At 36.1% G+C, this 22,440-nt stretch overlaps 1 protein-coding gene across 1 annotated transcript; it reads right to left on the bottom strand.

Annotated features, from left to right (window-relative positions):
- Positions 1–4,257: 4,257 nt before the first annotated feature.
- LOC121430989 lies at positions 4,258–21,174 on the bottom strand. Its single transcript, XM_041628439.1, has 11 exons — positions 20,272–21,174; positions 18,609–18,714; positions 17,403–17,729; positions 15,847–15,937; positions 14,998–15,105; positions 11,391–11,461; positions 10,334–10,454; positions 9,288–9,710; positions 7,718–7,959; positions 5,263–5,418; positions 4,258–4,628 (listed from the first exon to the last, which is right to left on the bottom strand). The coding sequence occupies exons 1-11, from the start codon at positions 20,862–20,864 to the stop codon at positions 4,341–4,343; spliced, it is 2,526 nt and encodes an 841-aa protein (XP_041484373.1). The 5' UTR covers positions 20,865–21,174; the 3' UTR covers positions 4,258–4,340.
- Between the last annotated feature and the right edge of the window lie 1,266 nt (positions 21,175–22,440).

Raw genomic sequence — 22,440 nt, 5'->3', positions numbered from 1 at the left:
AAGGTTGTTTATGCCGAAACATAACTATGGCAGCTAGTGTAAGAAGTCATTTCTTGAATCTTAGTCAAGTATTAGTTGGTCATGTGCCATAGGTTTCAGGTCACAAAGTCTCTGTTTTTAAGATAATTCTCAAATACATTTGAAAAAATAATAATACATGTAATTCTCAAGTATACTGATAAGCTCATTATAATGGTCAAGTCACTAAAGTGTGAAAACGGATGAATCTTGGGGCATGATAAAAACCCTTATATGCCCATATTCTCAAAAGAAGTTGCAATTGTTCCATGGTACAAAACCATGGACTATGCAGATTTATTTCATTTAGGCCCTTGGCATGCTCCATGGTTTGTAACATGGTACAATTGAAACCTCGTTTGAGAATATAAGCCATATTGTACAACGCCTACTTAGCTTGTTGTACGCGATCAAATGGGAGGCTGAATGTCACACATTCGTACCGTTGCACACAAGACGTACCATCCAAAATGTACCGTTGCACGGCTTTAGGGGGTGACGTCACAATGCGATTTCATTGAATAAGATGACAATGCGCGTACAACCCGCTGGCTAAATGCGCAATGCTGTCCAAGATCATGTGCGCTTGTGGGCCCGGCTTGTGGAATTTTGCTTTTCGCTTTCAATATTTTTGCTCCTTTTTCATAGATTACTGGAGGGAAAAACTCTTCTTTTTTTTCATATTTTCGCTAGATTCCGAGGCGTTGTACAACACAAATAGCCAATATTCTTATTCGTGCAATGGTGCGAGATTTCTCATTCGGTGAAAGAAATGCTCTATTCAACTTGGCTAACGCCTTGTTGAATAGAGCATCTTTCTTTCACCTCATGCGAAATCTTGCACCATTGCACTCATGCCTATTCGCTTTTTGTATACTGATTCTGATCTGGGGCTGTTCATAAAATATGAATCATATTCCATTCATGTCTGTATCTTCAATGTGTCCGTTAATAAACCATTGCATGTATGTTCATGTACATATTACAATGATGAATGCTTCTCATATGAAATCATGTTTCATGAGTGATGAAATCCTTGATCTCATTGGTAATTGACTGATGATTCCCCAGGGAGGCATTATTATTCCCACCATGGAATACTGTGCATTCATGTCATGAAAGTTGTGATTGCAAATCACCCAAGTCTGGGTGAAACTAATACAGAACTAGTGCTGGATGTTTTGCTGGAAGATGGGGAATAATTATTAATGCAATTTTCACCCCATACAAAAACCTTGAAAATAAATTTTGTAGAAATGGTTAACCCAGAATGTAAGCCCTTCACAAGCCCCCCCCCCCACCTCCATTTCTATGAGTCCCCAACACTGTTAGGTATGTCCTTGGTCATCACAATAATAGTGCAACCAAGTAGATTGTCTAATTGTTAAAAATGTAATATGAGAAGTGCAGAAACCAACAAAATCTTCAATTTCATTAATGTTTTATTTTAGCAGAAATACTGCAAACGGGGCTCTCTTGAACAGGGAATATCAAAATACAACTACAAGTAGTCCACATCCAAGTGGTGGTGTTAAAAACCGATATTGATATTTATTCATTAGCAAATCAAATTATTCATTCTTTCTTCTTGAAATATCAAAATGAATGTCAAAATTCATGAAAATTAATATAAAGATATATTCCAACAAAGTGTCGGTGTTAGAAACCGATATTGATATTTATTCATTTGCAAATAAAACTATTCATTTTTTCTTTCTTTCTCATTGAAATATCAACATTCATGTCTTAATTCATGAAAATGAATATCAAAATATATTCCAACAAAGTGTTGGTGTTAAAAAGCGATATTTTTTTACAGACAGTATCAATTAAGGCATGTACAATCATATTTTTCTATAAGTAAAAAAAAAAAGTATAATATATATGCAAAATATAATAAACATAAAATAAAATTCTGAGATATTGATATTTATTGATTAGCAAATAAAATTATTCTTTCTTTCTTTCCTCTTGAAATATCAAAATGAATGTCAAATTTCATTAAAAGGAATATCAAAATACAAGTAGTCTATACGTCCAACAAAGCGCTGGAGTTAAAAGGGGATTTTGGTATTCATTGATTAGCAAATAAAATCACTCATTACTTCTTTTCTCTTGAAATATCAAAATGTCAAAAATAACCAAAATACAACAAGTTTACATTCAACAAATTACGGTGTTCAAAACTGGTATTGATCTAAAAAATGATATGTTTACGGATTATCAAATAAATTACCCACTCCCAGTTGTATCATTATTTGCATATATTTCCTTATGATAATGTTTCAAAGAATCACATACAAAATAATCTATTTTCAGATTACCCATTATTTAACTTGTTAATTATGATACATTTCAATCAAGGTAAAAAAAAGAAAAAAAAGGCCCCAATCACTTGAGTTGCTTTCTCAAACCTTAAAATATCCCCGACAACCCCCACCTACATACCCTAAAGGGAATTCATTTTAAGAAAAAGATAAGAGGGGGGATCACAAAATAGCTTAGCATACCAATACTGATTTTGATGTACATTGAATGTTCAGGTAAAATCTCTGAGAAAATTGATTTTTTTTTTAAGTTGTATCACAGTACATTGTGGGTGATGTGGTCACATGACATGGAATCACAATATTGACAAATTTATAAATCTAATACTTAAATATTCCCTGGTGTAGTTTGATTACAATTTGTTTTCAAACGTTGATATATAGACTTTCCCTTTGACAAAGAAATATCAAAGTATGCAATAGATCCATTTTGTTTGAATGATTTTATGGTAATTTCTCACTGGGGGCTTCAAGTATGCCTAACAAAAAAATTGTGCTAGAGCCATTAATGCGGAGAGATGTGTCAACCCGGCGCAATTTCTTTGGATATAGGGCTTGCCTAACAAAACGCGCCATATTGGTAAACCATTATTGAATCCGGGTTGGACGGACTCTCTATTAATGGCTTTGATTTGTGCACTGATGTAGCGGCCGATTGAGTTTAAATTCTCATGCCATCGTTCAGCTTATTTTATACAGTATAATTAATTTGTGTTCCGAATCAAGATGTAGCCAATAGGGTTTTGGAATTATTAGCCACAACCTGCATGACATGGATAAAAAAAATGCATGTAATCTCAATATGTGTTTAGAGGTGCAAATGGAAACTTCAATTACTCACATCCACAACATTGTGCAACTTGTCAGCAAATCCAATCATAGTTACATTATAGAGATGAATATGATGTAACAAATTTGATGATGTTGTTGATGATGATGATCATGATGATGAGGATGATGATGGGAGGAGATAATGACAGGGCCTGCGGAACAGGGGGAGGGGCTTCAGCCCCCCACTTTTTTCCAAAACTGTTCAAAAATGTAAAAATTACCATAATTATGATTGCGTACAGCCTTACAACTTCATGTTTTTACCTCTTTCATAATGTTTGTACCTTCTTTTCTTCTGACTTTCTGCTCCACTTCTTCCCTTCACCCCCCCCCCCTCTCTATCTGCCTCTCCTCCCCACCTCTCTCTTACCTTTCCAAAATTCCACAACACAAGTAGTTTTCAATACCATACTTTATCCGTATTATTTATTTTGTAATTATCTGTGTTATTGTTTGAATATTTTTGTGTCTTTATTACCTTGTGAAAACATCGCAATTCGGCCTTAGCCGCGATGATGTCTTGAATTTTATTAATAAACCATTTTATCTATCTATCTATTGTGATTTTTAGCATGGTCGCCCCCCCCCCCCTCTTTGAAAACCGTTCCGCGGCCCCTGAATGATGAACAAGCTGATGGTGATGATGATGAATTGATGATAATGATATGATACTTTTGATGATTATAATGAGAGTAGTTGAGTGATGGTAATGATAATGATGATGATGATGGAGATATAGATGAAGAAGAAGATGATAGCTATGATCATAATTATAATGATGATATAAGTAGTGGTTCGATGGTGGGGGTGGTGACAACGACGATGGTGATGAATTGGTGATATAATGATGATTATGATGAAAGTACCCAAGAGATGGTAATGATGATGAGGATGATGATGATGGTAATGATGATGATATGATAACGTTGATGATTATAATGAGAGTAGTCGAGTGATAGAAATGATGGTGATGATGATGATGATGATCATAATTATGATAATCTTGATAATCATGATGATATATAAGTAGTGGTTTGATGATGACGATGATGATGATGAGGCGATTGCGACGACGATGGGGATGATGATGATGATGATGAGTAATGACGATGTTGGAAAAAATGGCGGTGATCAAGAATTCACAATGATATTGCTTGATACAGACTATGGCCTCCAGCCTGAAATAAACTGCCTTATTTTAAACAATTCAAAATGTGTTAATTCAAACTCAGACTTCAAGATATCGGCATCCATCTTTTCAAGAAGAGCCCCGTTTACAAGATGCTTGGCAAATAGTTCTACCGTCTCTGCCCTCATGTGGAGGAGACTTAATGCTTGCCCGAGCTCTCCGCATGTCAGTTCTGACATATCACGCGGTAGGTCCGCTGGCGAGTTGAATGTTCGTTCTGGAAGACGGACTCGCTTGTGGGATGTGGATTTAGATGGATTGGACTTATAATGTGTAAGAGAGAAGACAAAGAGATTGAGAAAGATGGAGAGAGAGAGAGAAAGAAGAGAATAACAGGAATGATTATATTTGAAGACATTAATAATAATAATAATAATTGTAAATTTATATTGCGCAATTTCTATTTGGATATACTCAACTGCGCATTACAATACATAACAGATAAGTAGAAAACAATTATTAACAGCATACGCAAAAATTTTAGAAGTAAATTTAAGTTCGCTAAATTAATTGAAGAAAAATAAGTAAAGATTAATTATTTCTACAAAATACATTAAAAAGTGACTTATTTATTAAATACTCTCTTGAAAGAGATGGGATTTCAGTTAGTTTTAAATAAGTTGACAGAGGATGCATTTCTTGTTGAAGAAGGGAGACTATATGGAATTCCAGAGTTTGGGTGCAACACTGATAAAGGCACGGTCACCTAGTGTGATCTTTGTTTTACATGGTGGGAGACTGAGGAGCATTGTGTCATGGGAACTGCGAAGCCTGTAAGACTGGGTGGGTGATTTTAATTTAATTTTTTTAAATCCCTAATTCACGACGCTTTTTTTTAAATAATGAACACTTTGGTTAATGTAAGAAATCACAAGTCTTCTTACAATATAAACTTACTTTTCTGCATGGTTTAAGGGGGCTTGGAAATGTAAGTTCGGTGGGTGATGCAACTGGTGACGTCAGAGATGAATTATCATCGGCACCATCTTTGGTTGAATCATCACGAGTGGAGTTCGGGATGAGATAATCCGTTGTTTCGTCAAAGCTATGATTCTATGTATATGAAACATGATAGACAAGACAAGGATATTGGTAGAAAATGCATTTTCAAGATATGAAGACCCAATGGGAGATTCGGTGTAACACGCGGATATATACTTAACTAAAAAAAAGAACACACAAAAGGGGTGATTTTTGGTGTGACTTACTTCGAAGTGTTTAAAGTTACGAATAGATTGGGTATCGACTGCCACTATAAGTTATGAATTTAATTCCGACAAACAGACACAGATATTCGGTATAACTAACATAATTGTATTCAGACACAACTTACGCGGTACAGCTTAATTTGAATAAAGACAAGAGATTTGTTAAGACTCGCATGTGCTCGCAGCTAATTAGTTTTGCAATCTGACCGAAGATATTCACTATACCTCGGTATTTATCTTAAACAAAAAGGTTCGGTATAACTCACAGCTAAGTTTTGAACTAAAAAAGAGACAAAAGATATTCATGTTATTCGGCAAACTATCATTTTGCACTCAGACAAAAAGATTAGTTTATAATTTACTCACATCTAAGTTTTGAACTTGAAAAAAAAGTTCAGTATAACTCGCAGCTTATTTTTTTAACTTAAAGAGATAAATATATTCTGAATACTCTTTGTTGCACTCCTACAAGATTAGTTAGCTAAGTTTTGAATTCAGACAAAGAGAAAAAAATGATATACGTCGGTTTTGCACTCACAGAGATTAGGTTACTGCTGAATTTTGAACTGAGACAAAGACAAAAGAACTACCTAACTGTTGCACTCTCTCAAAGAAATTACACTCTTAAAATATTGGGCAACATACTTTCCACACCGCAATGGGTTAAAAAAAGTATCCAACCAGTACGGTTTAGATTTCACCCAAAGCACACATTAGTGGTTAAAACAACCTAGAATTTGGTAAAGTTTTAACCAGTTGTTGTGTGGACAGTATGTTGTCCCAACATTTTTGAAGAGTGAGGAGCTAGGTTTTGCACTCAAAATATGAGATTAGTTAGAGAACACACCGCTTAGGTTTGTTCTGAGACAATGAGATATATCTCACCGCCATACTGAGAGGGGAAAAAAGATAACTAAAATGCTTATACGTTTTGCGCCCTGACAAGTAAGAGACAAGATATTCTTAACTCAAAACTTAGTTTTGCTTGCGTGCTTTAAGAGCAAAAAGAAACTCGCTGTAACATCAAAATCTGGAACTCAAAGAGACTCGAGATAACTCAATAGTTAGTTTAGATCGCGGACAAAGATAAAAATAGATTCGGGATAACTCACTTTTTAGTTAAATCTCGGATACATAGACAACGGAATTCAACATAACTCACATCCAGGTTTCATTATCAGAGACAAAGGGATTCGGAATAAATCATAGTTAAGTAACTCTGGCAAAGTGAGAGACAAACATATTCGATATAATCCGTAGTTAAAGGTTTGAACCCCGATAAATGAAACAATGAGTTTCGGTATAACTCATAATTAATTTTGAGCCCCGACACATTTAGAGACGATGAGTGTTTTCGATATAACTCGTAGTTGAGTATTGAACCCAAACCCCGACAATTTGAGAGACAATGAGTATCGGTATAACTCATTGTTAAAGGACAAGTCCACCCCAACAAAAACTTGTTTTGAATAAAAAGAAAAATTCAACAAGCATAACATTGAAAATTTCATCAAAATCGGATGTCAAATAAGAAAGTTGTGGCATTTCAAAGTTTCGCTTCATTTCACAAAACAGTTATATGCACATCTCGGTCGGTATGCAAATGAGGAACTGATGACATCACTCACTATTTCTTTTGTATTGGTTATTATATGAAATATTTTTATATTCTCGTCATTATCATGTGAAATGAAGTTTCATTCCTCCCTGAACACGTGGAATTCCATTATTTTAACATTTTGTGCTTCAGGCAAGGAGGTCCTAATCGTCAAATTCGTAAAAATTGAAATATTGTATAATTCAAACAATAAAAAACAAAAGAAATAGTGAGTTAGTGACATCATCGACTCTCTCATTTTGATGTAACTGGCTCGTTCATATAACTATTTGTTAAAAATAAGCGAAACTTAAAAAAAATAAGCGAAACTTTGAAATGTCATAGCTTTCTTATTTTGCATCCGATTTTGATGAAATTTTCAGCATTGTGCTTGTCTGATTTTTCTCTGTCGATTCAACTCAATATTTTTCTGAGGTGGACTTGACCTTTAAGTTTTGAACCCCGACAAAATAGACGAATAGATTCGGGATAACTCAGTTAGTTTGTGCACTCAAATAAAGAGACAAATAAATTATATATGACTCACAGCTAATTCATTTGGTCCAGAGACAGTCTGTTCCAAGATGGAAGGAGCAGACATCTTCCGCCGTTTCTCCGGCTTCTTCTCTTCATGTTTGTGTTTACTAGAAGCTGAATGATTTCGATGAACTTTTGATCGGTGTTTTCCTTTCTTCGTTCCATCCGGCATGCCATCTCCCCCGTGAACTCCAGAGCGATCTTTAGCCCTAGGGGAGAGAGGGTCCCGGTGTTTTCTCTCATGCCTTCCACCTAAGGTATATCATGAAGAAAAATTGACATCTTAAAATCGTTCTCGTGGGCTGTCAATTTCTATTCTCGATTCTTTTTTTTCCTTCTTTTTTTGTTGCTAACCCTTTGACATTTCGTTAAAGACATGCCGAAATTATTAATGATTTTCATTTCATTTATTTATTCCACTTTTAAAACAAATAACATAATATATTATGCTATTTGTTTTAAAAGTGGAATAATTTATTATACATAACAAATGTATTCGTAAACATAGTGTATCAATGTTCAAATTAAATATCTAACATAAGTATTTAAACATAAGGTACACTACAAAATGTAAAAAAAAAATGAGGAGCCTACATAAAAAGCAGAGCTTGTAGAATATAAGGCTCCCATTGGGGGAAAATATAAGTTGTTACTTTGAGCGAACAGATGTGGAAACGGAATACATATCTATTACATAGATTGTTTTACACAAAATATATCGAAAGGCATCAAGTTACCAGAAAATGAATAAAATAGGAAGATAAAATGAATTTGGAAAGCGACCAAAAAGACGGAGGGGGGGGTCAAGGGATAAATAATAGAGAGTATAAGAAAGAAAGAATAGAAAAACAATTTACAATTATTATTATTTGCAGTCATCAGTACGATTCAGCAATGTACCTCTCTAAGAGGTATAACTTAAGTTTGCGTTTGAAACAATTGAGAGAAGGGCTATCAACCAGTTCGTTATTTAGGCTGTTCCAGAATTTGGGTCCTGTTTTAGTAAAAGTGCTATTAGCAAAAACGGTTCGGGTTTGTGGGAGGTGGTAATGATTAAACGAAATCTGTTTATTTCTCGTCAGCCCGCAGAGATTATTGAATCATATCTTAGTATATTTTCGTCTTGGATATAATTATGGTCCATTATATAAAATTCAACATTCGTTTGTTTAGTTTGTACTGTTGAATTTTGCCTTTCTGGTGGTTCTCTGAAATATAGACAGATTTTGAATAAACACAAATTTCAAGACGAAATAACTGCTTTTAATTGAAGTATTGAATGGCAATTAAATTATAAAGATGAATTGGCTTAAAGGGCAAGAACATTTTTAAGGTACAATTGATTATGAATTTAACAGCAGCCAACTCATGGATTTAACGGAGTTTACAGAAAATTATTTTGTTTATTAAACGTTATATTGATATATCCTGTATTGTTTATTATTATGTACCATGGAACTCATTTATAGACGTTATGCCTGCGCTCGCGTACCAATGAAATTATCTTGTATCTTGTTAAATCGCCATACTTTTATGTTATAGAATATTGCGGATTTTAATTTTGTTAGAGGAATGATTACTTTTTGAGCTTTCCTTGTCCAGCTTCTCCAGTGATGGCGTTCGAGGAGGCAACGGAGGTCCAAAGGGATCGGTACTTAATCCAGAACTACTCGGAGAATGATCACGTGATATTGACGTCATGTCATTAGCACTCTTTCGCCTTGTTTTCTTCTTTGACGATGACGACGACCGTGACTTATGGTGCCCACTCCTCTCCCTGGTCGACGACGATGATGGAGGTGTTACATGTGTTATGTATACACCGCTGGGTGACCCAATAGATGTGGTGTCCTTTGGAACATCCGGTAGGGGTCGGCTTTCTGCTTCCGGGTTACGCCGGAATGAGCTGAGCCAAGAGGACTTGTTAGATTTGCTCTTTCGTCTACGATACGGAATAGGTGGTGGAAAACTGTGTGGCATCGAATCCCGTTTATCCATTTGTTCTGTTATGTAAATAATAAAAAAAACATTACACTTTGATAATAGTAGTAGTAATAATGGATACGTAATATAGGGGTTATATAGCACACAGATTCAAATTTCGACCTAGCTTATGACGCTTAGAAAACGCTAAGAAATTTTGGATGCCATTTTACCGATGAAAGATTCATAAAGCCTATTCCATTAACATTGCGTTTATGATATGAGATATACGTAAAACATGAAAGAGTGTTGAAGTTTATAAGTATGATAAATAATAATTAATAATAATAATAATTGCCAATTTTTATAAAGCGCTTTTCCCAGAATGGTTCAAAGCGCGTTACAGCATATATTACCCCGGTCATTGGATTCATTTCAACCCGGCACGAAAGTGCTCAATTTCCACTCCCTTGGGAGCATTCCTTGTATTCATCGCAGCCTCATTATGGCGCTGGCAAAATCAAACATACAATATCTTTCGCATCCTACCGGGTACCCATTTTAGCACTTGGGTCGAGAGTGGCAAAGTGTGGATTAACGCCTTGCCAAAGGACGCTAGACCGCGGTGGGATTCGAACACACGACCCTCTGTTTACAAGGCGAGAGTCAGAACCACTACACCAATTAATGTAAATTTTCTTACTCTGTGAATTCTCACAAGTAGAGAGTCTGTGTGTCTTTGATTGACTGCTAGATGACGTCATGTCTCCATCCAAGTCATTCGTGAAAACGGGTAAAGGTTCATTCACATCCGAGTTATGTGCCTATATTCAAAGACAAAAAATTGTGAACAAACATTTAGAAAAATGAATTTCAGGGTGATATTGTGTTTGTTTATTATTTTTTTTCAGACGTTTATCAATCCTGTATAAGTTTATATTAGGGGTCGACCTTAAACGTTACCATCCGAAAGACGCTCGAATCAGGGCTCGAACCTCTGCATCATTTTCTCTCACCTAGCTTGGATTAGAGGCGTTCGCCACAACGCCCAGTCAGTCATATCATCTTTGGAAAGATTCTAAACTGATACAAAATATATATAATGTTTTGAATTTTTAAAAAATAAAAAAACTGGAATAATCAAAGCATGTTCATTACATCTCCAGTAGATATGAACTAACTTTCATCTATCATGTCGATTTCAAATGAACCATATACATTTCAGTCATTGGATCTCTCTCCAGTCTCCATCTATGTACAAACACCATGGAGATCCACTGCAGGACTATACCATTGATGTTATTTTTGTTATTACTATCACCATCATCATTATCATCATCATCATTATTATTATTTGTACATAATGAGGGCGACTAGGCGAGTGTGTTATCATAAATCTCTACAGTTTGGTCACATCGCATTATCAATTAAAAAATTATTCGGCATGTATCTCGATCAGGGTATATCCGATCCATGCACCCCATCGATGGAAATCCATCAACGCCATAATTTTGTGTACAGAAAATTTGCGCAATGTCTCTTTGGACATGCTGGAAACAACGATAAGTGCGCTTGATTCTCAAAACACTGATGTGTATGCATGATCGTAGCCTATATGCCTACATCATCATTTAATAGGGAACACTCGAGCTGGTAAATGATGGAGGTGTTGGCTTTCCATAGGTGATTGGTTCAATCACGGGTGATTGGTTCAATCACATCCCTTCGTTACACCGGACTAAAGACATGCACCCACCTACCTTTGGAGTTCCATTCTCTAGTTCTCTGCTGTTCTCTAAAGCACCTGAAATTTCTTTCCCTTCACTCGGAGCTGGAAAAGTAATGTATACATGTACATAATTGCCAGATGAATAAAATCAAGGACTTTTTAATGATAATGATTAACGTCTGTCTGCATGGCAGTGTGTAAGCATATAGCAAAAACATAATCATTAGCGTAATGATAATAAAAAGACTAATATGGGAAACTTTAGAAAATAAACTGGCGAGCTGTCGCAGGGGATGAAATTCGAATATATCTTACAGGTTACGCATGGTGGACTATGTTGAATGTTTTTATTTTAAATCTTATTTTACATCAGAGGCGGCGGAACCGGGAGGGGGGTTAAGTGCCCCCTGTTGCACCCACAAATGTAATAACGCCCACAAATGTAATAACACTTTACCCACAAATGTAATAAGACTTTACCCACAAATGTAATAACGCCCACAAATGTAATAACACTTTACCCACAAATGTAATAATGACTTTACCCACAAATGTAATAAATTTGAAGGGATTTTTGGCGAATCCGTTCTAAACTAAAATCCTATAGTAATGTGTTCATATAGCACAAAAGTGCAAAGTCTTTTTTTCAGACCGGGTTAATAAAACATCAAAGTACAAGTCCAAAGTCTTTCTTCCAGACCCGGTTGTTTCAAAAATTATAATATAAATCCTAAGTCTTTTTTCCAGACCCGGTTGTTTAAAAAAATATAATAAAAGTCCAAAGTCTTTTTTCTTCCAGACCCGGTTGTTTAAAAATTTTTAAAAAGTCCAAAGTCTTTTTCCTGACCCAGTTATTTAAAAAATAATGATATTCCTGTGGAAAAATTGGGAATCGAGCTTAGTCTTTTCTCCAGACCCAGTTAATTAAAACTGGTGGAATTAATGTCTTTGTTGTTGTTTCAACTTATACGGTGTATATTGTGAATATATGCACTAAGAGTAAATTGAGAATCAAGCGTAGTCTTTTCTCCAGACCCGGTTACCTGTTATCTAAACATTATGAATAACAGTTTAAAAACAGTATAAAGACCCCATAATCTTATTAATGCTGGATATAGCGTAGTCTTTCAGCCCGACCATTTTTTTCTTTAAAAAAACGCTAATAGTAAGAATGAAAAAAAAAATCAAAGTCTAAGACCAAACAAACCTTCAACCTAAGAACCTGTATTAAAAGAGGTTTAGAGTGTTGTCTTTATTCCAGACCTAAAACAGTTACGAAAAAAAATCTTCTAACATAAGACCTTATATTCTTATTCTCGTAGAATAACACGAGTTTTAAAACGTACTCTTTCCTCCAGACCCGGCTATTAAAAAAAAGTAACTGAAAAACTTCGAATCTAAGACCAAATTTCCAAAGTTTCACCCAGTAAAAATATGTCTTTTTTTAAATAATACTACTACCCCTACAAAACATTGTAATAACGCGTGGGTAATGCAGACATCCTTTCTCCAGACTTGGTTACTATTTGAAAAATAAAATAGTTTTTACAAATATTCTAAAACGAATACCCAATAACCTAATTACTGTGGAACAATTAACATGAAGACCGATTGTCGAAGATCGACTTTCCTCCAGACACAATTATTTCAGGAATAAAAAATCAATAAAACTCAACCCCCAACAACGAATCTAAGAACCAACAATCCTCCAAATTAAGACCATGCATGTAGAAAAGCACATGTTTAGAGCGTTGTCTTTATTCCAGACCCGGTGATTTAAAAATGATTTAAACAATCCTAAAAACAAAAGACTCATATTCTTATTCTTGTGGAATAACACGAGTATTATGCTTAGTCTTTCGTCTGGACCCGGTTATTTAAAAGATAAAGAAATATTGAAAAAAATGACAGCTGAGACCAATCTTCAAAATTAAACCCACTTAAAATGCTTGGGCTTAGAGTGTTGTCTTTACCCCTCACCGACGTATATTATAACTTTTGAAACGACCGGGTCTGAAAAAAAGACTTTGGACTTGCATTATAATTGTTGAATTAACCGGGTCTGGAAAAAAGACTTTGGACGTATATTATAATTTTGAAACAACCGGGTCTGGTAAAAAGAATTTGGACGTATATCATAATTTTGAAAAACCGGGTCTGGAAAAAGACTTGGACTTGTACTGTAATATTTCATTAACCGGGTCTGGAAAAAAGACTTTGAACTTTTGTGCTATATGAACGCATTACTATAGGATATTAGTTTCGTTCGTTTCGTTCTATAGGATATTAGTTTCGTTCGCCAAAAATCACTTCAAATTTATTACATTTGTAGGTAAAGTCATTATTACATTTGTGGGTAAAGTGTTATTACATTTGTGGGCGTTATTACATTTGTGGGTAAAGTGTTATTACATTTGTGGGCGATCAAAAATTATTACATTTGTGGGTAAAGTGTTATTATATTTGTGGGCGTTATTACATTTGTTGGTAAAGTGTTATTACATTTGTGGGCGTTATTACATTTGTGGGCGATTATTACATTTGTGGGTGTAACACCCCCCCCCAAAAAAAAAAAAAAAAATAAATAATAATAAAATCCCGTAGGTAAAAAAAATGCACTTTTTCAAAATAAAATGTGCCCTTTTTAAGTGACATACCCTTTTTGAAGCAAAACACAATACATTTTATGTTATAAAACGACATTTTTTTGTTCGCGCTCGCATCAATTATTGTTTAGTAAAAGGTATTCGTCCTGTTCATGTTTACTTAAATGCATAGAATGTCCAGCTTTCAGGTTGGAATATCACACATTTTCGATTCGCGCTCGCATTATTCGATTGGTGAGACATGTAGTCCATACTTATTTATGAATCACTAAATGCAGTCTTTAAAAGGTTCCTTTTGTGGTAAGTATATTATGAATTTCGCGCTCGCGTTAATTCTTTGGTTAGATTCAAATTTTTTTTTTTCATGATTACAAAAACTGCTCGGAATGTTTACTTTTCATGTCTTATTACATGAAATTTCATAAAGTTTGAGCTCGTGATTCGCGCTCACAACATCTCGCAAGAATGCCCTTTTAACAGTATAGGTCCATTGACCAAAAAGCGAGTTTTACAGCTTCAGATTTGAAAAATTTTACATTTCTTATCTATCAGAAATCACTTTAAAAAAAATTCGCTCAATTTTATTACGACAAAACACACAACTTCTTCACACAGATGATGATCTCATGGCAAAAATATCCGTTTGCACCAAAATGCCGTTTTTGGTATATAAGTAAAAAAACGAAAATACGTTCCGCCGCCCCAGACCTGTTTTACATAGGGCGAAGCAAGCATGCAAATAGGCATTAAATGGGTGCATTGCCCCTTACACTTTTGGACACAATATCAGAATACCTGTCAACTTGCCGAATGGTAAATCTTATAACAAATGAGTAGAAAGATCGAATACACAAGATGAGACTAAGATCAGTGAAATAGACATACTATAATCAGAGTAGAGTAAGTTCTTAAAACGCTAGTCTAACCAATTTTAATACAGATCCTCATGAGATCACATCAATATTAATTATTTTATGTTTACAAACACTTTATTGTAAATAAATTAATAAAATGTGAAACGGAAGTCCTTACGTGGACGAGGATGCTTAAGGGTGGAATCGACGTTAACATAGGAGTGATTCTCAATCGAAGTAGGTCCGTTTATGCACGTTGATGTCATCGACCCTCGAGAGAAGGGAGCTGAATTAATCATAATGCAAGTAGATATAATTAATTCAACTGACACTGACTATCTTTGAAAAAAGTATATTGGTCCCATCAATTATTTTAGCATTCGTTTGTCGATTGTATCTTATAATTTTGATGTTATGATAGCAATCATTGTTAAACGTATTATGATGATAAAAAAATATATTTGTGCAAAGATATCCGACAACGGCAGAAATCCCATCTATAGAATAATTATTGAGATAAGTATAGGCCTAGCTTTATACAGACAGAATACCCTTTTCCCGGACTCTTTTTTAATCTGAATTCAGATTTAAGCAGACTGATTACATTTAGTTTAATTACTGAGATTTAATTCAAGCAGACTAAATGTCCTTTCACATCCATTGGTTTAAATTTAGACAAGCTGCACTACCTTTGTTATTGCATTATATGACTCCTTTTGGAGTGAACTGCAAGAAGAGGCATATGCATTTCACTCCAAAAAGGAGTCATAATAACTAGCGTACCTACAGGGGGGGAGGCACGAAATCCTTTATTTTTGGTGGAAGACCTTTTTTGTGTGTGTCAAATATTTTTGCGGACGATTTTGCCCCCCCCCCTGTTATGTGGAAAATACTAGGTACGCTACTGGTCATAATGCACTCTAAAAGGATGTACAGTTCACTCCAAAGGGATTGGTTCCTAGAATCACTCCATGAAGAATGTGATTATGGACTAGATAAGCTCTTTTTGCATTTGAAAAAAAAATACCTTTCTTATTCCTGAGTTTGACGTTCCATGACTCGAGCTCCCACAATGGAACAGTGACAAACACTGGTCCTTTATCTCTGATAAACATTTCCTATATTCAGACAGAAAAAAATATTACTTGTGTTGGTTATTATTATTATTTATTTAATGTTATCATTAACATGAGTAATAAGATAAAAATGATCCACATATTTGATAAGAGTTTTGTTCGAAATAGACGTCTTGCCAATTCAGCACTTTTCCTATTCCTATTACCTTTCCATCCTTCTATGAGCAACCTAGGACCTAAGAAAATTGTTTTTACTGCAAAGGGTAAAGTCTAAATTGCAAGTTCTTAAAAAATAGCATACCTTTCATCGAGACATATTCAAGTTCCATCGGGTTCTTATGCCCGGCCGCGCTAATAACACTCTTGATCTTATTTAAAGAGGAGCCCTGGCGAACATTTTGTCGTAAAAAATAGCCCCCCCCAAAAAAAAGAAAAAATATATATATATATATATATATCATAAAATGAAATAAAAAATAAAAATAGATAAATAAAATAATATTTAAATATATATATATATATAAAAATATTGATGAAGGTTCCAGGAACATCTATGAAATATTGAGAAAGTTATTAGAATATCAAGTTTTTGATTTGTGACGTCATAAATGAGCAGTTGCCCAAATGTTATGTGATATGAAATGCATAAATTTCATTGTTAATGGTTCATGATGACTTATTTTTTATTTTACCAACGAGTGTGGAATAATTTGTGTATTGATAACTCTCAAGGTACAATAAAAACTGAAATGACATTTCATCGATTTTGTACTATACGATATGCAGGAAAGTTGCTCGCCTGTGACGTCACAAATCCAATAGTTAAGATTCTAATAAATCATTTATTGTTTGACAAATTTCCCCCAAACCTGTGTCAATATTTTTTCATTATTTTTCTGCTATTTTTACCATAAAATTTTGTCTGGGTGAACTTCCCCTTTAAAGCACTATCAAATTATTTAATAATTAATCAAAGGTATATTGATTTGTTCCCAAGTAGGCCTATCTCTATCCATTTGCGAGAGGTTTCACCCTTTTCGAATCTATTTTAATTGATATCGGGTTGAAACTGAAAGGTCATATGCATGACGATTGAGATAATGCGGTTTATTGACGACGGTCATTGGGGACCAAGGAAACGAGATTAGGAACAGAGAAAAGGAGGAGAGGGAGAAGAAGTCAGTGGCGTAATGAGCCAAAAGTATTGATGGGGCTAGATATGGTGTATCGGGATTTTATAGCATTCGGAAAATGATTTTTTTTTTTGGGGGGGGGCTTGCCCACCCCTTCCCCCCATCTGCACGCCACTGAAAGATGTATATAAACGGTTAATACAATTGGGAACGAGAATGGGGGAATAACGAAAGAAGGAGGAGGAGAAGAAGAAGAAAAAGAAGAAGAAAAAAAAGAAGAAGGAAAAAATGAAAAGAAAATGAAGAAGAGGAAGAAAGAGAGGAAGATGATGGTAATTATTATTAAAGGATTGGGAAGGAGGAATCAATCTTACTGGAGGAATACGTTCCACGTCGATACCCTTATAGGATGAGATCAACTGCTGGTATCTCTTTGTTTTTTCTTCCATCTCTGGCGATGCCTTAAAAAGTACATCCGAGTTTGTCGATATTATGACGACCGATCTCCTCGCCCCATCCCCTCCAACGACGACACCAATCGCAAAATACGTAGTGGCCTCCTGGGAAAACTTGAGGTGAAGGTCTAGGGTTCGAATCCGTTTCATGATAGAAGAGGCCTTAGGGTTCATCCATTTGTTTCGATTAGGTATGGTCTCTCTGATCCGCACGGTGGTTGGTAGGCCATGAAGTGAAATCAAATCCTGTCAAAGAGAGAGTTGAAGATGGGATAAAGAAAGAAGAAGAGGAGGAAGAAGAAGAGGTAGAAAGAGAAGGAGAAGGAAGAAGAAGACGAGAGGAGGAAGAGGAAGGAGGAGGAGAAGAAGGAGAAGAAAAAGAATGAGGGGAAGAAGTAGGGGAGAAGAGAAGGGGAAGAAAGAGAGGAAGAAGGAGGAGGACGAGGGGCGAAGAAGGGGGAGAGAAGGGGAATAAAGAGAGGAAGGAGGAGGGGGAGAAGAGAAGGGAAAGAAAGAGAGGAAGAAGACAACAAATTAGAAAAGAAAAGAAGATGTACAGGAGGAGGGAAAGGTATAAATTCATCATGAATACATTTTGAAGCTTCTTTTTTATAACGTTCACAATGAAAAGTACTTTAATTCAGTCTCTAAAGTGCAGTGAATCGCAGTATCTTGAGTAACTTACAACGTAGACAAAAGAATCAATCGGTAATCGAAAATTCGAGGCAATTTGATTGTTACATTGTTATCATGCCAATCTATTGCAAATATTGTGAATCTTGATGATCGCTAATAAAAAAAGTATCGGCAATAAAACAACTTTAGTAACTAAAACTATAATCCCTCTCTGGCGTCCTGAATCATGTAAATATTGATTTAATGGTTATTTCAAGGAAAATTGCGTCAATTTTAAACTAGATTTCAATATACGCAATCAATCAAGGAACTAGGAACTACACTGCAGTTTGTATAGTATATAGTATACATGGTATAGCATGTTTATGCGCTGTCATTAAAATATCAGGTGCCTTTAACTCTATGTATATTGAAATATTGTACCTAATTTCATTATAATCAGCAATGTAATGAATCTGTTTAGAAAATAGCCGTACGATCAGATCTCACCTTCACATGCATTGATTTAGGCTCAGGCACACTCTCGTAGATTCCAGTCCATTTCAAGTTTAGTTTGATTATCTTCTGAGGCTCGTTGCTTTCCCGAAGTCGGCATCTAGTAAAGTACCGAATGGAAAGTATATCTAGACTCAGATGTCAGCGTTTCATAAGAGTTCAAGCGGGTAGGCCAGCCCGGTAGGCGAAGGTATTTGTATGACGGTGTCTGATCGGAGATACTTATCATCTTTATGAAATCAAATTGTGTTCCTTTTTCAGGTTGAACGTTTCAGCTCGCGCTTCGCGCTCGGGTTATTCTTTTTTCAGCAGGGGCATAAGGCGATCGATCACCCGCTATGAACGATTTTCCAAGTTGTGAAAGAGAAGGAAAGAAAAAGATAGAGGAAAAAGGGAGAAAGAAGCTCAAGAAACTTATATGCATATTATCTCTTGCACATGTTGTAAATCAGTACACTGTAAAAACTGTGGCGTTAAAACTGACACCAATTGGTGTTAATAGAGGACCACACCCTGAGGTGTTAAAAAAATTCACCCTAGAGATTGAACATAACACCAAAGAGTGTACATGTAACCATTGGCGGCGGAAGCCACAAATTTTAGGAGGGGACAACCAAAAAAAATTTGACAAGCAAAAAAAAAAAAAAGTTTTCAACCCAAAAATTTTAAGGGGGGACGTAGGAAAATAAATTGACAAGCAAAAAAAAAAAAAAAAAACAAAACAAAACAAATTTAGGGGACCGTCCCCCCTCCTCAAATTTAGGGGGGGACACGTCCCCCCTGTCCCCCCCGCTTCCGCCGCCTATGCATGTAACAAGCATAGGTGTTGTAATAACACCTATAACTAACACCACCAATTTAACAGCGGTGTAAAATAACTGGTGTGGTCCTCTATGTACACCGGTTTTGTGTATCACCTCTATTCACTTTAGAAGAAAAATAAATTGTCTCCCCGATCAAAATACCCTGGCGATTCCCCTGCTATTAAGCAAATCAAGTGATCTACGCATCATGTTAACAAATAAATAGTTACAGTTTGCATGTCCATTCAGCATTAGCACTTCTACACCCCCACCATCCCTGGGGTCTGTTGCAAAAAGAGTTGCGTTTAAACGCAAGTCAATATATCAAGCGCAAGTCCCAATTACGGGTGCCTCATTGGCTGAAAATCAAGTTGCGCAAGAGTTTTTGCGTTGCGTTGGATCGCAACTCTTTCTTCATTGGGCCACTAATAACGACACCTTCGACAATAACCCTTTCGAGAACCCCCTGTTAAGGCCAACCCTATGACAACCAGCCCTGAGACACCCTTCGACAATCACCTCCAGGACAACCATCTTTTCGTCAACCACTCCTACGACAACCACCCTACTATAACCATCCCTAGGGCAGTCACCTATACGACAACCACACTTACAACAGGACATGTAGGAAATTCCAAGGATGATGATCCCAACTGCCCAAGTAAACTACTATACCTCGATCTTCACGTTCCTGGGGCCCGTTGCATATGTTTTTACCAGAGTTTTCGCCCTGTGTTAAAGTCAATGGCAGAAATCAGATTAACCTCAGTTTTCAGTTTTTACCAGAGTTTTCTCAGGTAAAAATGTTTTATGCAACAGGTCCCTGGTAAAGGATATCCCCTGACAAGACTTACCTGAGGTATTTGACAGCTAGTCTTTCGCATTCAATGACATCAAGAAGAACAAGTTCATTTCCAACATGGAGATCGGGGGATGCTATCATCTGAGTTGGGGTGGTGATCACCCGAACAACCTTGGGTCGGAATTTGGCAAGGGATTTCACGCTGGTGAATTTCAACTTAGTCTTCCTAGCCAAAAACCAATGGCTTTGCTTGGTCGATTGGCTCTTCGATCTGTGAAGCGTTTTGTTTAAACCCTGATCCTGAGGCTCTTTGACCACCTCTAATGATACGGAGGTCAGTGTTTTAGGAAGAGCAATGGTAGATGGGAATGATGTCGAGGCAGGATCCTTCTTTTCGCCAACTCCGCTCTCAAGCACGGACGCTTCAACGTAATCAACAGCAAGAATGGATTCAATCTTGATGACTTCATTCACTGATACTGCTGTCTGCTTGTGATTCCCGGCGTCCGCAACTGTCACCAGTAACGGGAGCTGATATTTGCGAAGAATTTTTGAAATGGACTGTGAGTCTGCACTCCAAGTTAGATCCGCCATAGTTGAGGTTTCTTCTTGAAGGCCATCCTTAAGGTCGGTTTCTTCAGCCATCTTTAACTCCTTGTTTAGCAGATGATCCTTGTCTGGTAAGGGTTGAATGGTACGAAGAATGTTCCAATATGGCGCTTATAAAAACGACATCTTCATGACCACTTTGCTTTCCAATTCAGACGTCTTTGAGAGGTAGGTCTTTAATCATTTTGATCACAACTACACGTAAAGCAAATTGCTTGAAAAGTGTTAACCCTTGCTTGGGTAGCTCGTTTGGCAATTGATGCGAATGCTCATTGGCAAGATACACGCGGAAGTAGTTTAAGATCTTAACATACGCAGAGTTTGTGTTTCGTAATTATCACTTCTTGTAGTACATCTACAAAGGTTATTAATTGATAGTATAAAGTGCAGTCCGTGAATAGACAGTTTTATAGAAGGAGAAATTAATCGCCGTGCCAGAATAGAAAGTGAAACTCATCTTGACAATAGGCAAGCTGGGTGATTAAGTTCTTCTCAAACGATGTAGGGCTAGGGCATATGTTGCAGGCTGGATTATTTAGAATCATTTTATTTGCTCTCACTGGTTACCGAAATGACTGACTACCACTTACCATGACTTCTTTCACAAGTTGATAAAATAGTTCCCCTTTCTGCTAAATATGATTTTGCGTACCGTGGATCACGGCATGGGGGAGGGGCACCAGTAAAAATTTAGAGTCACTGAGTGGCGCGCGAAGCGAGCTCAGTAGACAGGTATGCTGACCCAATAGAGAAATTTAATGACTGTGCAATTAATAAATAAAAGGAGATGTATCTCATTGATCAAATAAAAATCAAACGCGAAGTACGAGTTGATTTTTTAGCCGGGAAGCATTTTTTTTTAAAAATCATGATACGTACCTGCCTCATTAAACAAACAATGTTAGCGCGCGAAGCGCAAGCTGAATTTATTTACATATTGACCACCAAACGGGGACATTTTACGGACTATTTTTTGTAATTCACGAGGAGTATACATACCCTACCATAGTCATCTATTGCGAGTGCCAAGCTCGTGCCGATTTTTTTTTATTACTCCTTTTTGTAGTCACTGTAATCAGGAACATGATGCGTATCTCACTAATAAAATATTGCGAGCGCGAAGCGCGAGCTGAAAATTTTTGATATTTAGACCTTGAGAGAGGCATTTTTTTTGGTAGGCATTCATTATATTATGGATTTTTACCCCACTAAACAGACAATGCGAGCACCCGGGGAGCGTTTCATCAACATTTTAGTTCGACAAGTTGTCAGGTGTGACATTACTTTCCTCGATGATTGGCTGAGAGGCACTATTACCATAGTAACTGTCGGATTAAACAGTATAATTGTCTGATAATACGTCTGACAAGTCCTTTTGTAAAACACTCCCCTGGAGTGTTAAACACATAGGCCCTATATAAGCAAATCATGTTTCATAAAGTAATGGAAAAAAATATTTGTTATGCAATATCATATAACGGTATAATATACATTATCACCCGTATCAGACATCTGAGCTGGTCATTTACAAAACCGTATTGCCCTACATTTTCTTAATATCGGGAAGGGTAGGTATATATTGTTTGTATTTTTCTCGGTCTCAATGTGCGCA

The sequence above is a fragment of the Lytechinus variegatus genome, chromosome 17, assembly GCF_018143015.1.
Source record: "Lytechinus variegatus isolate NC3 chromosome 17, Lvar_3.0, whole genome shotgun sequence".
Classification (NCBI taxonomy): Eukaryota; Metazoa; Echinodermata; class Echinoidea; order Temnopleuroida; family Toxopneustidae; genus Lytechinus; species Lytechinus variegatus.
Note: the sequence above shows the minus strand (reverse complement) of the source record. Positions and strands in the feature narration are given on the sequence as shown.

Coding starts and splice junctions, on each gene's coding strand:
- LOC121430989 (XM_041628439.1), bottom strand. CDS start 20,864: ATGGCTGAAGAAACCGACCTTAAGGATGGCCTTCAAGAAGAAACCTCA. Junction 5,419..7,717: donor CTGGACCAAATGAATTAGCT/GTGAGTCATATA, acceptor TCATATACATAG/AATCATAGCTTTGACGAAAC. Junction 4,629..5,262: donor CCCTTAAACCATGCAGAAAA/GTAAGTTTATAT, acceptor ACACATTATAAG/TCCAATCCATCTAAATCCAC.